General features: G+C 34.9%; 1 protein-coding gene across 6 annotated transcripts in view; it reads right to left on the bottom strand.

Moving 5' to 3' along the window:
• UBE3A (ubiquitin protein ligase E3A) overlaps positions 1 to 18,140 on the bottom strand; it is a 241,480-nt gene that overhangs the window by 4,189 nt on the left and 219,151 nt on the right. For all 6 annotated transcript variants that reach the window (XM_027856645.1, XM_027856648.1, XM_027856643.1 and 3 more), the window contains 5 exons: positions 11,359 to 11,503; positions 7,032 to 7,237; positions 6,291 to 6,455; positions 3,663 to 3,818; positions 3,436 to 3,509 (listed from right to left, as the gene is read on the bottom strand). In XM_027856645.1, the coding sequence (XP_027712446.1) occupies positions 3,436 to 3,509; positions 3,663 to 3,818; positions 6,291 to 6,455; positions 7,032 to 7,237; positions 11,359 to 11,503 (746 nt within the window). The remainder of the gene's footprint in view (positions 1 to 3,435; positions 3,510 to 3,662; positions 3,819 to 6,290; positions 6,456 to 7,031; positions 7,238 to 11,358; positions 11,504 to 18,140) is intronic.

The raw sequence follows: 18,140 nt of genomic DNA, 5'->3' as shown, positions 1-18,140 counted from the left end.
ACCTTCTCTTCGAAACAAAGGTCTGTCTTGTTAACATCAATATTCTTCTGGTGAGGCTGCAGAGCTATGACCCATAGAATGCAAATATAAAGTGACTAGATATAAATATATGCCAAGTACTTAAACATTAGGTAGGGTAGAAAGGAATTAGGAGTGTGTGTGCATAGAGATCAGGAAGTCTCAGTAGAAGGAGAGGATTGAGCAAGTTCATTCCAGGAACAGAGGATGGCCAGTACAAAGACACAGGGATGGAGGGTCATGTGAAAGCAAGAGAGAAGTCCAGACAAGTTGTGCTCACCAAGTAGGGAGAGGGAGCAATGTATAATGAGATGGGAAAGATGGATGGGGCTGGAAGTGGGGGTGGGAAGAAGTGATAGGTGGTAAAGAGCTTAAAAAAACAACAACAACTAAGTAAGAGTTTATATTTTATCCTATAGGAGTAACATGGAAAAATCTGTACTTAAAGAAAATTACTTGGGCAGCAGAGTGTAAGGTGGACTATAGTGGTGAAACTTAAGGTAAGGAGAGCAATAAGGAAGCTGATGTAATAATGCAGGTGAGAGATAACAAGGTCTTGAACTAAGGTATATAGTTACGTGAACAGAGAGAAAGGGAAATATGCAAGAGAAGTTGTGGAGGTGAAAACAGCAAGATTTGGCAAATGACTCAATATACTGGGTGAGGGACCATGTGAATTTGAGGATAATGCCAAGCTTATGAGACTAAAGGATGACAGTACCTTCAACAGAAAGGGGAAAGTTTGAAAGTGTGGGTGGGGGAAAAGATGAGGTCAGTTTTGTACATCTTGTGCTTGAGATGTCCCTCTTTTAAATATTTAACAGGCAACTCTTGATGTGAGACTGAAGCTAAGAAGAGAGACTGGGGCTACATAGACAGATCTGTAAGTTGTCTCCACAGAGATGAAAGTTAAACACATAGGAGAGTACGAGGTAAAGTGGGGTGAAGGGAGAGGGAGAGACAGAGATGAAAGGAGCAGGGAAGGAAAGGAAAGAGGAAGTGGGGGGGAAGGAAAGGAAGAAGGATAAAGAGAGGATAGGATCTTGGAGCATAACCATATTTAGGGTCAGAGATACGATGAACCAGTGAAGGAGATGTATCAGTCAGACAGGCTGGATGCAAACCAGGATAGGGCAATGTCAAGAAAATCCAGAAAGGAACAATTATCAAAGAAGAGAGAATGGTTACCAGTGTGAAATGAAAGATATAAAATGGGGAGAGAAGGAAGACAGAGAAAAGATCATCAGATTTGGAATTAAGAGATTATTGCTGATTTCACAGAGATCAGTTTGAGTTGAGTAATGAAATCAGAAGTCAGACTGCAAAGGGTTAAAGAGTGAGAGGAGAGGAAGTGAAGGCAGTGAGTACGATGGCTTTTTCAAGGAGTTTGACTGAGATTAGAAGGATGGTGGGATGGTGATAATATGACGAGACTAAAGGATGACTCGATAAACTGCCTGTACATTCTACTGATATCCACACAATACCAAGACATACAGAAGAAGGCCCCATACCCTCTGTGGAGAATTGATGGGAGAACATGGAAAAGAACTGCACAGGATGGCAGAGCCGATAGGGTGCAATCTGTATCACTGTTGATATGAATGTCAATGGTATCACAAATCTAAGGATCAATGTATCAACACAAGATGCACACATACCACATTGTAAAAGTACTCTTAAAAAAGTTTTGTGCATAAAATGTCCTCAAAACAAAGGTATGAAAATTGTAAATACAATAGAATCCTCTTTATGATGATGGTATTGGGTTGAGGAGAAAGCTTAACATGGTTCAGACTTGTGAAATTTGTATCAGAGTTATATTTGAAGGGTATCATTTGAATGATGACATACTTTAATCCCTATAATAAAAGGCCAAGTTATAAGAGGAATATGACATATCAAAGTAACTTCTCATTATCCATGCAAGTGGAAGTAAGCAGTGGTAATTTGACATTTCAGGGGAGAAAAATCTCTTTTAGGTGGCTTTGGGATGTGTATGTGTGTGTATGCTTATCTTCTATGAAAATTCATACCATTTAAATACCAAATGATGGGCAGGATGGTGTAACAGAAAGAGCACTGATTTAGAGTTAAAAGACATGGGTTTAGATCCTAACTGCTCTTCACTGCCTGTGTGACCTAAGGAGAATCACTTCACCTTTTTCCATCTCAGTTTCCTTAGTTTAAAATAAGGAGGTTGAACCCCAAGATCTTTATGGTCTCTCTAAACTGGCGGTCATATTGAATACTAGTTATGATGGCAGTAGAGTCCTAGCTCCACACCCTAGTCCCAAAACCTGTTTCTCACCTGCTCCTGATAGGCAAATGGGAACCCTCAGAATCATCCTCAACACCCTATTCTGTTTTACACTCCTACTTAAAAAAGCAACTAATAGGGAGTGAGATCTCCGAGTGGCAGCATCTGATGGAAGTAGGGCCCAGACAGTGAATTCTGTTGGACAAATGAAATCTCAAAGGGATGATTTCTATCCTAGAGGAAGTACTTAAAACAGCAGACTATGAGAAGCTTGGCTACTTGAATAAAAGCAAAATCTAAACTGAGGAGTAAAAACAATATTAATTCATTTACTTATAAGAAAATAGACTCTTCTGTTAATGAGGAACAAAACAAAAATAACCCACTACCTCCAAACTTATGGGGTCTCTTGGAAACATGAAGACTTTCTAAGTTTCCAAATCCTTTCTGTTAAGAAGCTACTTTGTCCTTGAGATTCCTGTGGTGGGTGAAAAAGCAGATACGCTGATTGGAAAATTTTCCTAGAGAGTAAGCAGGAATGGGGATCACACTGACTGTTGATAACTTCAGGACATCTAATCATGGTTTTACACCCATGCTAACAATGCTAATTTGGCAGAGACAGGGAGCTAATGGTTTTTTTACCTCATTCTATTCCCTGAAATTTGTATTTTATACCTATCATTTCCAATATTATTGGACAATAGGGATACAGAAATGGCCTAAGGCTGTGGTCCTGGAAATTTGCCAAGCTGGAGGTCACAGATTTACCAGCAGATAACTGACCTATTAGTTACCATGGCCCTAAGTCAAGTTTTGCTATCTTTTCAGCATGGAAAAGAAGAATAGAGCTGAAGTCAAAGTTTTCTCCATCCTCAGCTGGCAATGTCACTAAAAATATTAGAAAACATATGCTCCAAACATATACTAAAACAGTTGGCCTGTACACGATGTACTTTATTTAAATTTATGCAATAAATCAAAGTTTCCCTGACTTTAAAATGAGTGGTTTTTTTTTTTAAACAAATTTCCAGGACTCTAATTTTAAAGGTTAGGTCATTTACTATTAAAGAATACATAAAGGGACCTAAAACATGAAATACCCTCCAGCCCCACTGAGTGGACAAAATAGTGCCATTCTAGACACAGCATCTTACCTAATAATAAGAGAGTCCCTGGTATAGCCACCATCATATTCTGTGGTTTCTTCTAATGCTTGGAAGTCTAGATTCTGAAAACAAAAGAGTATCTCTTAACAAAAGAGTATCTCTTAACATCTTCTGGACTAGCTTCTTTGGAATGAATCAGTGAATAAATGAGTTTTATGTTAAAAAAACAAAAACAAAAAAACAAAAAACAACCAAACATGTTCCTGCTTTCTTACCCGGCTTCCACAGATAAGCAATTCAATTTCCTCTGGTCTGAATAAGTACTTCAAGGGAGACTCATTGGTCACCATGTGAAAACCTCTCCGAAAGGCCTTGAACTGCTTTTCTACTGATTTATTGAGAATATAGTCAGCATAGAGACTGACAAATTCCTGAAGGAAAACATTAATCAAAGGAATTTATTGTGGCAGTGAAAACAAAAGGCAAACATTTGGGTAGTATATTTGTTCCCCAAAGAAAATCAGGTTCAAGAATAGTTTTAAAATTCAATACAACGTTCATAGATATATAAAAAAAGCCTATTTCATAACTCAGATGTTTCTGGCATATCCCTACATGAGATGGGAGAAATGCTATAGATAGACCTCATTACCCCATAGAAATCATACTTCATAGAAATGCAATATACAGAAATTAAAACAATGTATGAATATGGAAGCTAACTCAATCTAAAACACTTGAAGTCTTGGTTTACAAAATGTTGAAGTCTCCCCAGCTTTGTTAAGTCACTGTCTTTTATGTATGTCTCTCCCTACCTTTTCTTCAAATAAGAACATTTACTTTTAAAGCTAGTGGCTTCCACAAAATGGCATTCAGAGGGTCTCAGCAAACAGAAAATTACATGCTATTCTCCTGTAAAACACTTGGGAAGCTAGGTGATTTTTTTCAGTTCTCTTATGTTCACAGGATCATGTCTCTAGAGGTGGAAGAGACCTCTTAGGCCATCTAGTCTAACCCTCTAACTTTACACCTGAAGAAACTGAGGCACAGGGAAGTTAAGTGACTTGCCCAAGGTCATACAGGTAGTAAGTAGTAGAGACAGGATTTGAACCCAGGTCTTCTGATTCCAGAGCCAGTGCTCTTTCCACCATACCATACTGTCTCCTTGTCATTACTTCTATAAGGCCCATAGGATATGGTACTAAAACATAAAATTAACTCTATGGACTTTATATCACATTTATATTACATTTTGGATGTTGGTATTTTGTTACAAATTTATTATCTTTCTGTGTTACTGAAGGAATGTTGAACTGTGGTTTTAGTCTGTTTTTGTCTTTTTTTACCCCAATGGAACACCTTTCTTTTGATGGAAATCTGATTTACAGAAAACTCGACATAAATACAATTACTTTATGAAGAGATATGCACAAAGACAAACTACACAGGTATCGTTTTGCTGATGTGAATATACAGTGAACAAAGCTTCACAACACCTCTCCTATCAAATTCTTTCTCTCCACTCATTCTCACCAGGAATATGACAATAGCCTCTAATGGTCTCTGTGCCTGCCTCAGGTCTTACCACTCTAGCCCACCCTACCCACTGTAAATTCCAGGGACTCCTTGTTACCTCCAGGATAAAATATAAACTCCAGTTTAGCTTTTAAAGCCCTTTACCAGTTGGCTTCTTCTCTACCTATCTTTGGTCTCCCTATATATTATTCTGCCTTCCTGCACCTGTATTCCATACAAACTGACCTTCTCTCTGTTCCTTTCACAAGATTCTCCATCTCTAAGTCTTTGCACTGTTCACGCCCATACCTAAAATAACTCTCACTTCAATTCCACCTCATAGGCCAAGCATCACCTGCTACCAGAAACCTGTCATGATCTCTCCAATTCTAATGCCTTCCTTCCCAAAATTCCTTGTATTTAATTACGTGGCATATATTAGTAAGTAGACTTGCCATCTCTCTTATTACCCTGTGGGAGGAGGTATTCTCTGATTCTTTGTATTTGCATCTCCAGGGTCTCGCACAGTGGCCCATACATAAAGAAACTTACTACTTGTTGACTGGTTGATTAAAAACGCCTATAAATTAAGTTAGTTGTGTGAAAACAAACAAAAAAGCATTACAAAAATCTTGATGATCATGTAAGACAGCACTGCCTGAGTTTGCAAATGCATGACAAAAGTATCTTAATTCACATGTGTTTTTTCCTTTCCAAAAAAAAGAAAACTTGACCTGATTCCTGGGTAAAATTGTAATGTCTTCAAAGTTTGTCTTCTGAGCACAGCTTCCTTTATTTATACACTTCCAAATCCCTTTGGTGGTAATCAGTCTCTCAAATCTCTCTTGATCATTTTATCTTCACCTTAACCTTTACCTGAATCACCTGAAAAGTGAGTATAAACGGCTGGCAGCTATCCTGTCACAAGCTTCTATGAAAAGTTTAGCTATGTGGCGCCAAGTACAATATTTTCAAAGTTTCACCACTTGAACTAATAAATATCTCATTGTAACTCACATATTTACATACACACACACACACACACACACGTACATATATAGTCACACATGTTTATGACATATAAAGATACATAAAGTTCTGAAGTGTTTCTATAAATACACTTACAGTAGCTCACCATTCATAAAGAAACAGACCATGTGCTTATTGTAAAACCCATAGTTCTTCGAAAGATGGTATTACAAATTGCCCTGCATTACTCAAAAAAATTAGAAAATGTGGACTTTGAGACTTAAATGAAATTGGTTATTTGATCACTTAACTTTTAAATGTAGTGTTTAGATATTGATCTGAAAATACCCATAATACGTGACAGACATTCTGCAATGCACAGAAATGAAGAGCAATGAATAACTCAAGGCATGGATTACCTTCCTGTTTTCATTTGTAATGGGGATCTTGTCACCATTTTCCTTTAGATCATACATCATTGGATTACCAAAGAGATCTGTCTGAGATATTTGGAAAGTGATCATCATGTCATCTTCCACACTTCCCTCATACTCCAGTAAATCTTTTAAACTTTGATAAAGAACCTAAACATTTAAGAAGAAGAAAAAACAACAACTGACAAGTGAACCTGCTGGTGAATTTGAAATCATAACAAATAGTGAACTGTTTCTCTTGAAAACAAGCATGCCACGTCATAATAGGCAGAGCTCAGTAAAGTAGCCCACGTTTGAAAGAAAGTTAAGGCCAGTCTTACACACCCACTCTCACTGCCAATATGTGACAGCATCCCTTCTGAGGTCTTTCAGCTACTCAAAGAGCTTCAATCAAGGTAAAACAATTTTACATTAAATACTATCACTGCTGGAATAATATTTAAGTAAGCAGCCAATACTTTAGAAATGTTAAACATGAATTTTTTTTATTAATTTATTTTGAGTTATCAACAATCACTTCCATAAGCTTTTGAGTTTTAAATTTTTCTCCCCCTCCCTCCCCACCTGCCTCCTCAAGATGGCACACAATCTGATATAGGCTATACATATATACTCCTATTAAACATATTTTCACATTAGTCAAAACATGAATATTTTTAATATAAACTGAATTTTTACATTTATATCAAGTGTAAGGGATAAAGCAAAAAACAAACAAACACTTACTGGGTGAGAGTCTGCCAGATCACGGAAAGTTCCTTTTTTCCCCATTAGTTTCCTGTAGACAACCATGGGAAAATGCACATCCAGTATACAGTTATTGTAAATAGCCAGACCCAGTACTATGCCAATCAGGGTAAACTGACCCTCAGTTTCAAAAGAGGATGGATTAAACCAAAACAGTTTTGTAGATTCATCATATGTGAACATACCTATAAGAAATGATTTTAAAATATATTATTTATTTTCTTTAAGTAAAGATTTATGACTGGAAAAAAATAAAACAAGTGTAAAACTTAATTATATACAAATATCAAACTCATTTGTATAAGAGTAGGAAAATTCATGTTTATATATGAAAAAAATCAGCATTAAAAAAAACAAAAGGGCAAATTTTAGCATATGTTGCAAGCATATAATTTAAAAAGTGGTAGCATATGATTTCAGGAAGCTAATGAAACATGCAAGAATAAAGAATTCCAGTGGATCTTGGTATGATGTGACAGCAGGAGGGATGTTCCTCAAATTTGCATTTTGTAATATTCCACTTATATAGAGGAAAAAAAGTGTCAGAATTTGGGAGTTTCTGTCTTGTAATGTAAATACAGGCAAACGTATTTAAATTTAAGCTCATAAATGTATTCAAGTTTACAGGGCAGCTAGATAGAGGAAGGGATGGTGCACTGGACCTGCAGTCAGGAAGATATGAGTTCAAATCCATCCTCAGATACTATTAACTGTGTGGCCCTAGGCAAATCATTTAACCTCTATTGTCCCAGTTTCCTCATCTGTAAAAAGGGGAATTTTTTGAATTTTCCAAAACTATAAATATTAGTAACTATGAATACAAATTTAATTTATTAAAGAAATGGGGTAAAATATATTCATTTTAAAATTAGCATATCAATATTTTAAAGCAGTTCATAAATGTTTTCTAATTTTGACAACTGGTTTGTCGTTTTATATTTTAAGTTTCCTTCCTTCTCTCACCCCTTAATGTAAAATTTTCTTTTCTGTAATTTACAGAAAGAACATAAATTTGGCTTTGGTAGTCTTTTAAAAATCTAACATGATATACGAGTGACTGATCTCAAAACTGCTTAACATCCATTGTTATTTATAACAGATATCAGACAGTTGAAGTCTTATGTGAATTTTCATGACTAAAGTGATTCTTAATTCTCATAGCCATTAGTAGGTTATTATATAGAAAAATACCAGTACACATTCTATTAGGTCTCTTCATGTAATAAATTAATGATAATAAGTGATATAAATATATAATTTATGTTAAAATTAAATAATCTGCATTTTAGAAGAAATAATTTTGAAGTGAACAGTAAAATATATCACTAAAATAAAAATCATACTTTAGCCAGAGAAAGTAAGAGGAAAAAAAAGCCACTTGCCTTAACAAATCTAAGCTATACCATCATTTACTTTCTAATGGATTTTTTTAAATAACTTTGTTGGTTGGAGGGAGCAGATTGAGTTAATAAATTAAATCAGAAGCAAGGCTGAGGAAAGAACTCAATTCTAGAACCAGATTTCAAACAAAGCATTGCTTCGAGCCTTAAAGATGATGGTGATCTATGCAAATAAACTACTGCTGGAAAAACAACTCAAAAGAGCTGGTCTGACTGATATAGTTGGCTAGCAGTGTGATCTTTGTACATGGAAAGAGAGGAAGCTTTCAAATCCTTGGCATAATTTGTTTGGTATTTTAGGAATATCCTGGAATTTAATTAATGAGATCTGCTTCTACAATAACATTTTCATGGCACTTAATATGGCATTTCAAAAGTCAAATTAAAAAAAATTATTTATGTTGGCACTTAAATGTAAATGCAAACTCGTACCATGATACAGACAATTTTAAAAGTACATACTTCATCGTGCAAGAGTGTGTATCCATGCAGACACTCACTATCCAACAACTGGCTACTAACTTAATAGGGTCTTTCAAAATTATTATCAGTAAACTAATATGACTGCAACCAAAATAATAGGAAATCTTACATTCAAAGGGTAAAAACACTACAAAATGCTGTGGTTGTATCTTTCCTCAGTGACCATACAAAACAAAATGCTGTTGCCTCAAAGACAAGGAAGAGCATTTTTAAATGTGTGTGATTTAAGCTGACATTCCTATGGCTAAATATCAGAAACCATGCTGACTGAGTTCACTGCAGAATCATATTATCTGATGTTAATTGGATCCTCACTTCACAGGTTATCCTTTATTCACCACCTCTTAATGATTCTCTATCAATTCCCCACAGTGACTATTTCTAGACAATCTCATCTCACACACTCAATTCCACTACCCCCCCCATCTTTTATCATACAGAGAAGTCTGAAGCACCCTTAATACCTCTGTTTTTCCCAATTCCTTTAAGAGGTAGATGAAATGGCCCTCCCCTTTGCCTAGTTAATCCTTTCCAATATGCCTGGGTTACCATCCCCTTCTCCCTACTTGGGGATCCTGTTCCACTGATCATTCTGTCTTTCTCACTGATCTTCAATCACTCTCTCCACTAGTATCTCCCTGACATCAAGGAACCAGCTTACATCTCATGTAGCCTTTAAAACAAAACCTTCCCTTTCATCCTGTTACCCTCAAACTATAGCCCCATCTTCCTCTTTCCTTTCATTGCCTAACTTCTGGAAAGAACAGTCAAGTTTTACTGACTATTTACTCACCACCCCTTCATTTCTCAAAGACTCATCAAGCTGGTTACCATTCTACAACTATATTGAAAATACTCTGATAGCAGGGTTACCAAAAATTCCAATGGCCCAATCCAATGGCCTTTTCTTGGTTCCTCGACCTTGCTGTAGCACTGAATATTGTTGGTTAACCTGTCTTGGCACTCATGGGATTGGAAGGGGCCTTCTAATATACTCCATGTTTGAGCAAGAATCTCCTTCATGACATAGCCATACAGTGGTCAACCAGCCTTTGCTTAAAGAATCCTCCAAAGAAGAATCAATAACTTTCTAAGGTTTTCACTTTTGGAGTTCTAATAGTTAAGTTTTCCTTTCTATAAAACTTAATCCCACCCCTCTGCATCTTCTACTCATTGCTCCTACTTTTATTTGTGTAATATGTCTTATCTTCATATTAGATTTTAAACTCCTTGAGGGAAGAAGTTATGACATGCTTCATCTTTAAATCCCAGGTACATATCACAATGTCTTGTCCATAATGTTGATGCAGCTGTAAAAACAACTGTTTTAGAATCAGAAGACCTGGGTTCAAATCCCAGGTCTGATATTTTAATGTTGTATTTGACCTTGGGTAAGTTGCTTTTCTTCTGAGCCTCAATATCTTTATTTGTAAAATGAGCATAATACTTTTACACTACTGACATCACAGGATTGTGAAATTACCTTGTAAACTTAGAAGTGCAACAAAAACTGTAAGTTATTTAATACATGTTTTTCTAATTGAATCTTTAATGTTCTTCTTTCCCCCATAAACTCAAAATCTGACTTCTTTTGCGACTAATTGGTCCAAATCATTAAATCAAACCACACCAAATCAAAATTTGGTATGGAGTAATAAACAAGAAAAATCCCTTAGTTTCCCTCAAGATACAATGTGGCGTATACAGTATCCCAAAAGGCTCAGTGCAATTTTAAGCCATTAAAGCGTAATTAAAAGTCATTTTAAAGCTATTCAACCCTAAAACTTAACTAAAACTTTTGGGGCACACTACACTAACCTTCAAAATTAATGGAGAAAACCTACTTTATTTTGTATTACACATCCTTAGAAATACAAGGAATTCCTTACACTTTTTATATTATTTACCAATTTAGTATATGCTAACTTAGTAATTATTAAAGAACCCTGTATTAAGCAAAGCAACACATCATGAACTATCCAGGAAGTTCTTTTTTTCCTTTTTCTTGTTTTATTTATTTGGTAGAATTTAGATTTCAACTCAGAAGGCTAGTAATATTCTCTATCTTTTACTATAAGAAAAAGGGAGCTAGAAGAAAAGATGAAACTCAACTTCATCTGATGTGGATGGTTCCTAAGGAGTTTTAAAAATAATTTGTATAAATGATGCCATTTTTAATGTCACCTAATCACTTAGAAAAAGATTTAAATATTTTATGCCAGTTCCTAGCTTACAACTAACTGATAAAATGTGTAAAATACAACAAAGTTTTGCTCCACTTTTCTGAATCAGGAACAAATTATAGGTATGCTGACCCTCAACCTAAGTCAAATAATCAATTCTAAAGGACAGATATATAATTGGGAGAAACCCAGCACACAAATAATGATCTAAGAGAATGAACATATTACCAAAATACATACCAATATCTGGGTTGAAGATTTCCTCCACAACTAGCTGAAAAAATTCTTTGGAAACACCTCCCTCATCAACTCCTTGTTCTCCTTCAAATTCCACATATAACTGCTTCTTCAAGTCTGCAGGATTCTCCATGGCAATCATTTCTAGCTAGTGGTAGAAAAACATAAATATATATCAAAATTTTAACTGGAAGTATTAGAATGAAAATCAGGCAAAACCAAAGTGGAAACAATGAAGGGAAAATATGAGTTGTGAGATAAAAGAAGACACAAAGGAGGCAAATTTATAATGAACTTGCTAGATGTTGATGATGTACTTCAAAGAGAAATCTGGTAATTAAGGTACTTAGGATCTAAGTAATTTTTTGCAACATAAATGCAATCTACTTTGATGGCTTGCTTCTGCCTTCTGGAAGAAGGAAAGAAATAACTAAGTGGGAAAATAATCCCAAACTGGGTCTGAGTTAACACAATGATCACTACCTTATTATTAAACTAACATGTAATAGAAAATCAGACTTAGATTCTGTTAATTCTAAGTCATGGGTAGGATATTAGAGAAAGAAGAAAGGAAGACAGCAGAAAAGTGAATGTTCAAATCACGTATAATACTAGTACATGCAATGGAGTACAAACATATTTCCAAACTGAATCTGATAGTATTATATATTTTTACATACTAGAGAGTAAATCTTTAGAGACTAGAGAACAAGTTAATTCCCAGTAAGATGAATAGGTTTGCCTCACAGGAGCAGTTTATGAACTCAACTCACACTACTTTTTCACTTCTTCAATTCCTTTATAACAAGTGAAACCAGTAAAATCCATTCCCTTGTTTTAAATTTATTCATAGAAATCAGTTTATTGTACACTTCAGTGACCTGGTACTACGAATTTGAAGTGATTCAATAGATAGTTGGGTGGGCTTGGAGTCAGTAAGGGCAAATCACAACCTCTCAGCCTCAGTTTCCTCATCTACAAAAATTTGGAGGTTGGACTCAATGACCTCTAAAGTATCTTACAGCTTTAAATCTATGATCTTATAATTAATTCTCTTATCCAGCACTCCTGCACAACCAGAGTATGAGAAAAACCAAAGCTCACGAGGATGACTCTTGTAAACTGTGAGATACTCTCTGAATCATAGAAAGATTAAGTTGTGTTCAAAATAGTTTTAGATAGGCCTATTATATAGTTGATTAATTAAAACTGGTAAACTATGAACTTCTTTATTAGGCATACAGCAATACCTTTTATAGCAAAGTATTTGTGAATTTACAAGTCTTAAGCCCATTAAAATTGGTTTTACCCCAGAAATGAAAGACAAAGTGGAGTTAGTTTGTCTTATTTCTTATCTAAGCTGGTGGCAACCTATGTTGCTCAATGCTTTCAAGCTCTAGTTAGCAATTTTTCAGAATTAGAGATAATTTCCAGACACATAGTGGTAAGCACTGAGTAAAGAGTCCATTATCACTAACTATCCTTTACAGGTTACATGTAGCAAAGAACTGCTTTTATCCTTCAGATGGCTGGGACCTTAATGAAGATAATAGTGCACCTTGTCTCTGCATTTTGCATTTCAGGTTATTATGCAACATGAATTCACCATTTCCTTCTGGTTTATATATTCTGATACTTATTATAAAGTTGCATGTGATTTATATCATGACAGCTTTATTTCTATGAAAGAGCTAATGAATTTTATAACAAAACACACAGTAACATAATAATATAGATTTCCTTAATCAAAAGGACTCTGAGGACATACTATTCTGAAATGAACATTTTGGAAAGTCTGATGCATTAAATACATCAAACAGATGAAGTTGTTTTGACTCTAACCTAAACAAAAGATTCTGAGAGGTATAAGCTCTTTTCTCTATCCTCTTATTACATTTACTTCTCTCTTACATACACACATATTGTATATGTATACATTTCTTTCAATTAGGAGAAATTTTAAATAAAGAGTAAAGGTAAACCACATTATGTGACATATTTAAAAGCTGTCTAAAATAAAATGTAAAATTGTAACTACATAATAGCATACTTTTCAGAGGACTAATGTAGCCTTCAATTTAGTTTTTATATATTATGATTTTGCATGTAGGTAAAATATTTTTGAATCTTTAAAATTTTAATTGTCTAGGAAGTCCTAAAGAGATCATATTTTTCTTTAAAAAACAAATATGTAAGCAAACAAACTGTAAAGACCCATATCATTTGTGTGCCGGGTGATAATCCAAATCTTAGATGACAATTGTTATAAAAAGGCCAGACTTATAAGCAGGAAAAAAAAAACCCCAAAATGCTACAGCAACCCAGAAATCTTTAAATGCTTTGGACTATATAATAATGATGATAGCAATACAATTGTGGTTATTGCAGTTTTAAAGTTCACAACATAATATAACTTTTTGCTGTGAGGACTCTCTGGCACACAATAGGAGAGACAGGAGACTTGGTGGAGATGATGGGCATAAGCATGTCATTACAAGTGTAAATTATACACAATTGCAGGAAGATGTGGGCATGAATATGATTTCAAGGTAAGTTCCACATACTTCCCAACACACTCTTTGAAACACACTGATACACTATTTATGCTTATCTGTCTATAACAGGCAATTTCCATAGTCTGTGGGAAAGCATGGATACTTACGTAGTTCTATGACAGATAAAATAGGTTTTCTCAGGTCTTAGTCTGTAACTATTTTCACACAGAAATACAAAGTATCTTTAAAGCTATGCAGCTACTCTAATCATATTAAAATCAACCTGTTAGCTAATAAGAAAAAGGTTTCTAATGAAGAGGCTGAAGCAATTAGACAGAAGGTGGTTCTGAGATTATCTATGAATTTATTTCTGTTTTTCATTAGAATGGATCAAACCAGTTTTTCTGTAATATGAAAATGAAAGGATACTATGAGAAGTGCTGTCCTAGTTCTGCTATTCCAGTTTTATGAAATCATGGGAATATATGACAAATCATTCAATATTCCTGACTGAATCTGAACAACACGATACATAAATAAATGGGAGGAGCAGCAACCAAGAATGTACTACACGGCACAAAGGACAATTGGTTAAAGTAAGAAGGATCTGGGTTTAATTTACATTTCTGACAGTTAAGGGATAAGTAATTTGCTAAAGTCTCTTCTGAGACAAACCTGTCTGGGGATAATAATACCTACAGTTCCTACCTCAAAAGGACTCTTTTGAGGTTCAAGTGAGATAACATAAATTGCTTTGCAAATTTTAAAGCACTATAGTTATCACCTAAAGCAAATTAATATACTTTTTAATATACACAGGATTTATAAAACATGTACTGCTACAATTCACATGGGTGCAGATAAAGCTCCAAGTTTAACCTGTAGTATAGAGCTCATCTTGCCACATCTTTTCTAGGAAGGATCTCTAAACAGATGTGGCAAAGGGAGGGTGGGATGGTGAGAGAGAGGGAAAAAAAACATGGGTCATAGCAGAAGGAATGACTCTCAGGGGATTAGGGCTATTGTTGCAGCTTTTCTCTAAAAGCTGATAGCTGAGTACTACCTTACCATCTTGACCTTATTTAGTTTAGAGTTATGGAAGTCTTCCCTATCCAATTTCCTATCGTATGTGTTCTAGCCTTCACATGTCTACTCAGTTTCACCACCACAAGAACACCAGGCTCTGCTAAACTAAGTCACACACTATGATTTCTCTGTAGTCTAATGTTTATCTATGGCTATGCCACTTATGATTCAATTCCAAAAGACACAACAGTGTCTCTAGTGTCTACATGCTCTAGTGTCTACAGTGCACTAAATATAGTTCAATACATTTTTTAAAGTGAAAGAACCACTATCTGCAAATAATAGCATAAATTGCCTCCACACTAAATGTTTACATTGAGACAGCTAAAATTCTGATGTGAATGCAACAAGATTTGCCTATATTTTAAAAGGGCACAAAATTATGGTAATGGAAATTAGGATCAATTAGGAAATCAGGAAAGTACAGTCAAACCAGATTTGGAAGTTATACTAGTTCAGATAGGCCGTGTCATCATCAAAGGTTTGTTAAGCAAAAACAAATATTATATATAATGTTTAAGTGTGAATAATTCCATCGTTTTCAAGTATGTTAAGAGACAGCCATTTGTATAAAATGATATACAAATTATAAAAAATTTTTATTTCTACAGTTCACTATGTATGACTATTACTATTATTTTGTGCATTTAAAAATAAAGACTATATCTTATCTGTTAGTAAATTTGAAGTGATAAAGATGATTTTTTCAAGCTAAAACATATATCTGTACAAAAAATATTCAGAGCTACTTTATTTGTAGTAGGCAAAAACTGTAAACAACTTACAAACTCAATAATTAGAAAATATTTTATCAATATGGGATATCAATGTTGCTGAGATACAAAAAATGATAAATATGAATAAAAATACAAAAACACATACAAAAGGACATAGATATAGAACAAGGAAAGCAGAATTAGAATATAATCTGAAGAGAAGGATACAAAAAAATTAACAACTAAATCTTCTGAGTACATAAAAGGAAAATAAATCAGATGGGGACTAGGAAAAAGTAAACTATTACTATTAATTTTGTTAAAGTTTCCATTGTTGAGTGACCCAAGGGCATAGTGTTGAAAGTCCTATCTTTAAGTCTAGTAATTATAATTATATTCCTACTCCTGCTGAAGCTATGGTAACTAAAGTCCTTCAGTACATTTTCAGGGCTCAGAATGATCAGGTTCCTCAACCTTTCCTCAACCTTATCTCTTCAACTGTGACATCAATACATACTGGACTGGAGGAATCAGGCTTCCAATCTTTCCTTTAGAAAATGCACTGTGAGACTATGGACAAGTCTATCACCCATACTTGTAATACCTATATCTCAAAGGGCTTTTGTATGAAATAAACTTTAAAATGGTATTAAAAAATATTTTGTTATTATGATGCCATTATAGCAACCCCTCTCCTCAAGAAATAAAACAATTATCCATGTCTGGAAGGTGGAATTCAAACATTTTAACCTATCCCTGATAAAATGCAGTACCTGGACATGAGAGCTTTCCTAGCTCTGCCAACAACCAAGCTGAGTGATCCTAAGTCCCTTGACCCTAGCTTCCTAATGTATAAAATAAAGAAACTGGATGAAATAATCTCTATGGGCCTTTCAAGCCCTCACATATTATGTTCTTTATGGCTTAATAATTACTACTTGGCTCCCCATTCCCTTTTTTCATTTATTTTAGGCTATGAATGTGGTGTCTTCTATTTCAAGGCAAAATTTTGCTAAAACTTCTCTGAATTGTGTATTTTATCCTTTAAAAAAGTAATTCCTAACTATGCTCAAAGGGCTATAAAACTGTGCATACCTTCTGATCTAGCAATACCACTGCGAGGTCTTTTTCCCAAAGAGATTTAAAAAAATAAAATGTGGGGGGGGAGACAGGGAACTTATTTGTACAAAAATTATAGCAGCTATTTTTGTGGTGGCTAAGAATTGGAAATCAAGGGGATGCCCATCAATTGGGAAATGACTTAACAAGCTGTGGAGTATGATTGTGATTGAATACTATTGTGCTATAAGAAATGACAAGCAGGATGACTTCAGAAAACCTTAAAACTTACATGAATTGATGCAAAGTGAAGCAAGCAGAACCAGGATAAAGTTCTAACAGCAATACTGTATGATGAAGGACTGTGAATGACTTAGCCATTCTAAGCAATACAATGATGCAAGACAATCCCAAAGGACTCATAATAAAGCATGTTATCTGCCTCTGGAGAAAGAACTAAATATTGTCTGAATACAGACCAAAGTATACTATTGTTCACTTTCTTTCATTCTGTTCATGTCTTTTTGTATAAAATGACTGAATTGGAAATGTTTTACATGATTGCACATGTATAACTTATACTGGACTGCTTACTGTCTCAAGGAGCGGGGAGGGATGAGAGGGAGGGCTAGAATTTGGAGCTCAAAACTTTAAAAAAAAATGTTAAAAATTGTTTTAACATGTAATTGGGAAAAAAAATTTTAAGTAATTCCTGATATCTTATATGTTTATATTTCTTTATACAAATGAAATCCTTTTAACAGAGATCATAAAGCCTGCCTAAAGACAGCACCTACAATTCTAGAGAGAAAGAGGTCATTTGAGAAGTGGCTTTCAAATACCATCCTCAAATAGGTTTACAGATAACTCTGATATATAGGTATGTCTTAATTCATGATTTTATCAATAATTTACAAGTGGTTGGAAAGTCATTTGTCAATACAACTATCTCATATTTACATTCACTTTGCCACAGTCTATTGTTTTAGTCCATAGGTTCCCAAAGTGGGCAATACCACCCAATGGGTGACAGTGGAACGATCCAGGGGGGCCGTAGTAGCTGAATAAAAATAAGGGTTAACCTAATCTAACCCCAGAGGGGCACTGAGTAATTTTTTTTTTTGAAAAGGGGGCAGTAAGCCAAATAAGTTTGGGAACCTCTGTTAAGTCTTTTGTTCTTGGACATAAATTTTATTTCCCAAATCTCTGAAGGTATGAAAAACAAAGGGCAAAATACATGCGGCAAACTTACCACAAGTAGCTCTTCTTAAATGGGTTTTGGTCTCGTTCCTCCAGAACTGAATGGATATCAGGGAAATTTGCTTTATGTCTGTCACTACCTCTAATCATGGCCAGTACTCTACATAAGTAAGGACTGGTTGGAGGAACTGGTGATATTCAGTCTTGAGAGAGGACTTGGGGAAGGGGG

The sequence above is a fragment of the Vombatus ursinus genome, unplaced genomic scaffold (genome assembly GCF_900497805.2).
Source record: "Vombatus ursinus unplaced genomic scaffold, bare-nosed wombat genome assembly UNPS02011591.1, whole genome shotgun sequence".
In the NCBI taxonomy this organism is placed as follows: Eukaryota; Metazoa; Chordata; class Mammalia; order Diprotodontia; family Vombatidae; genus Vombatus; species Vombatus ursinus.
Note: the sequence above shows the minus strand (reverse complement) of the source record. Positions and strands in the feature narration are given on the sequence as shown.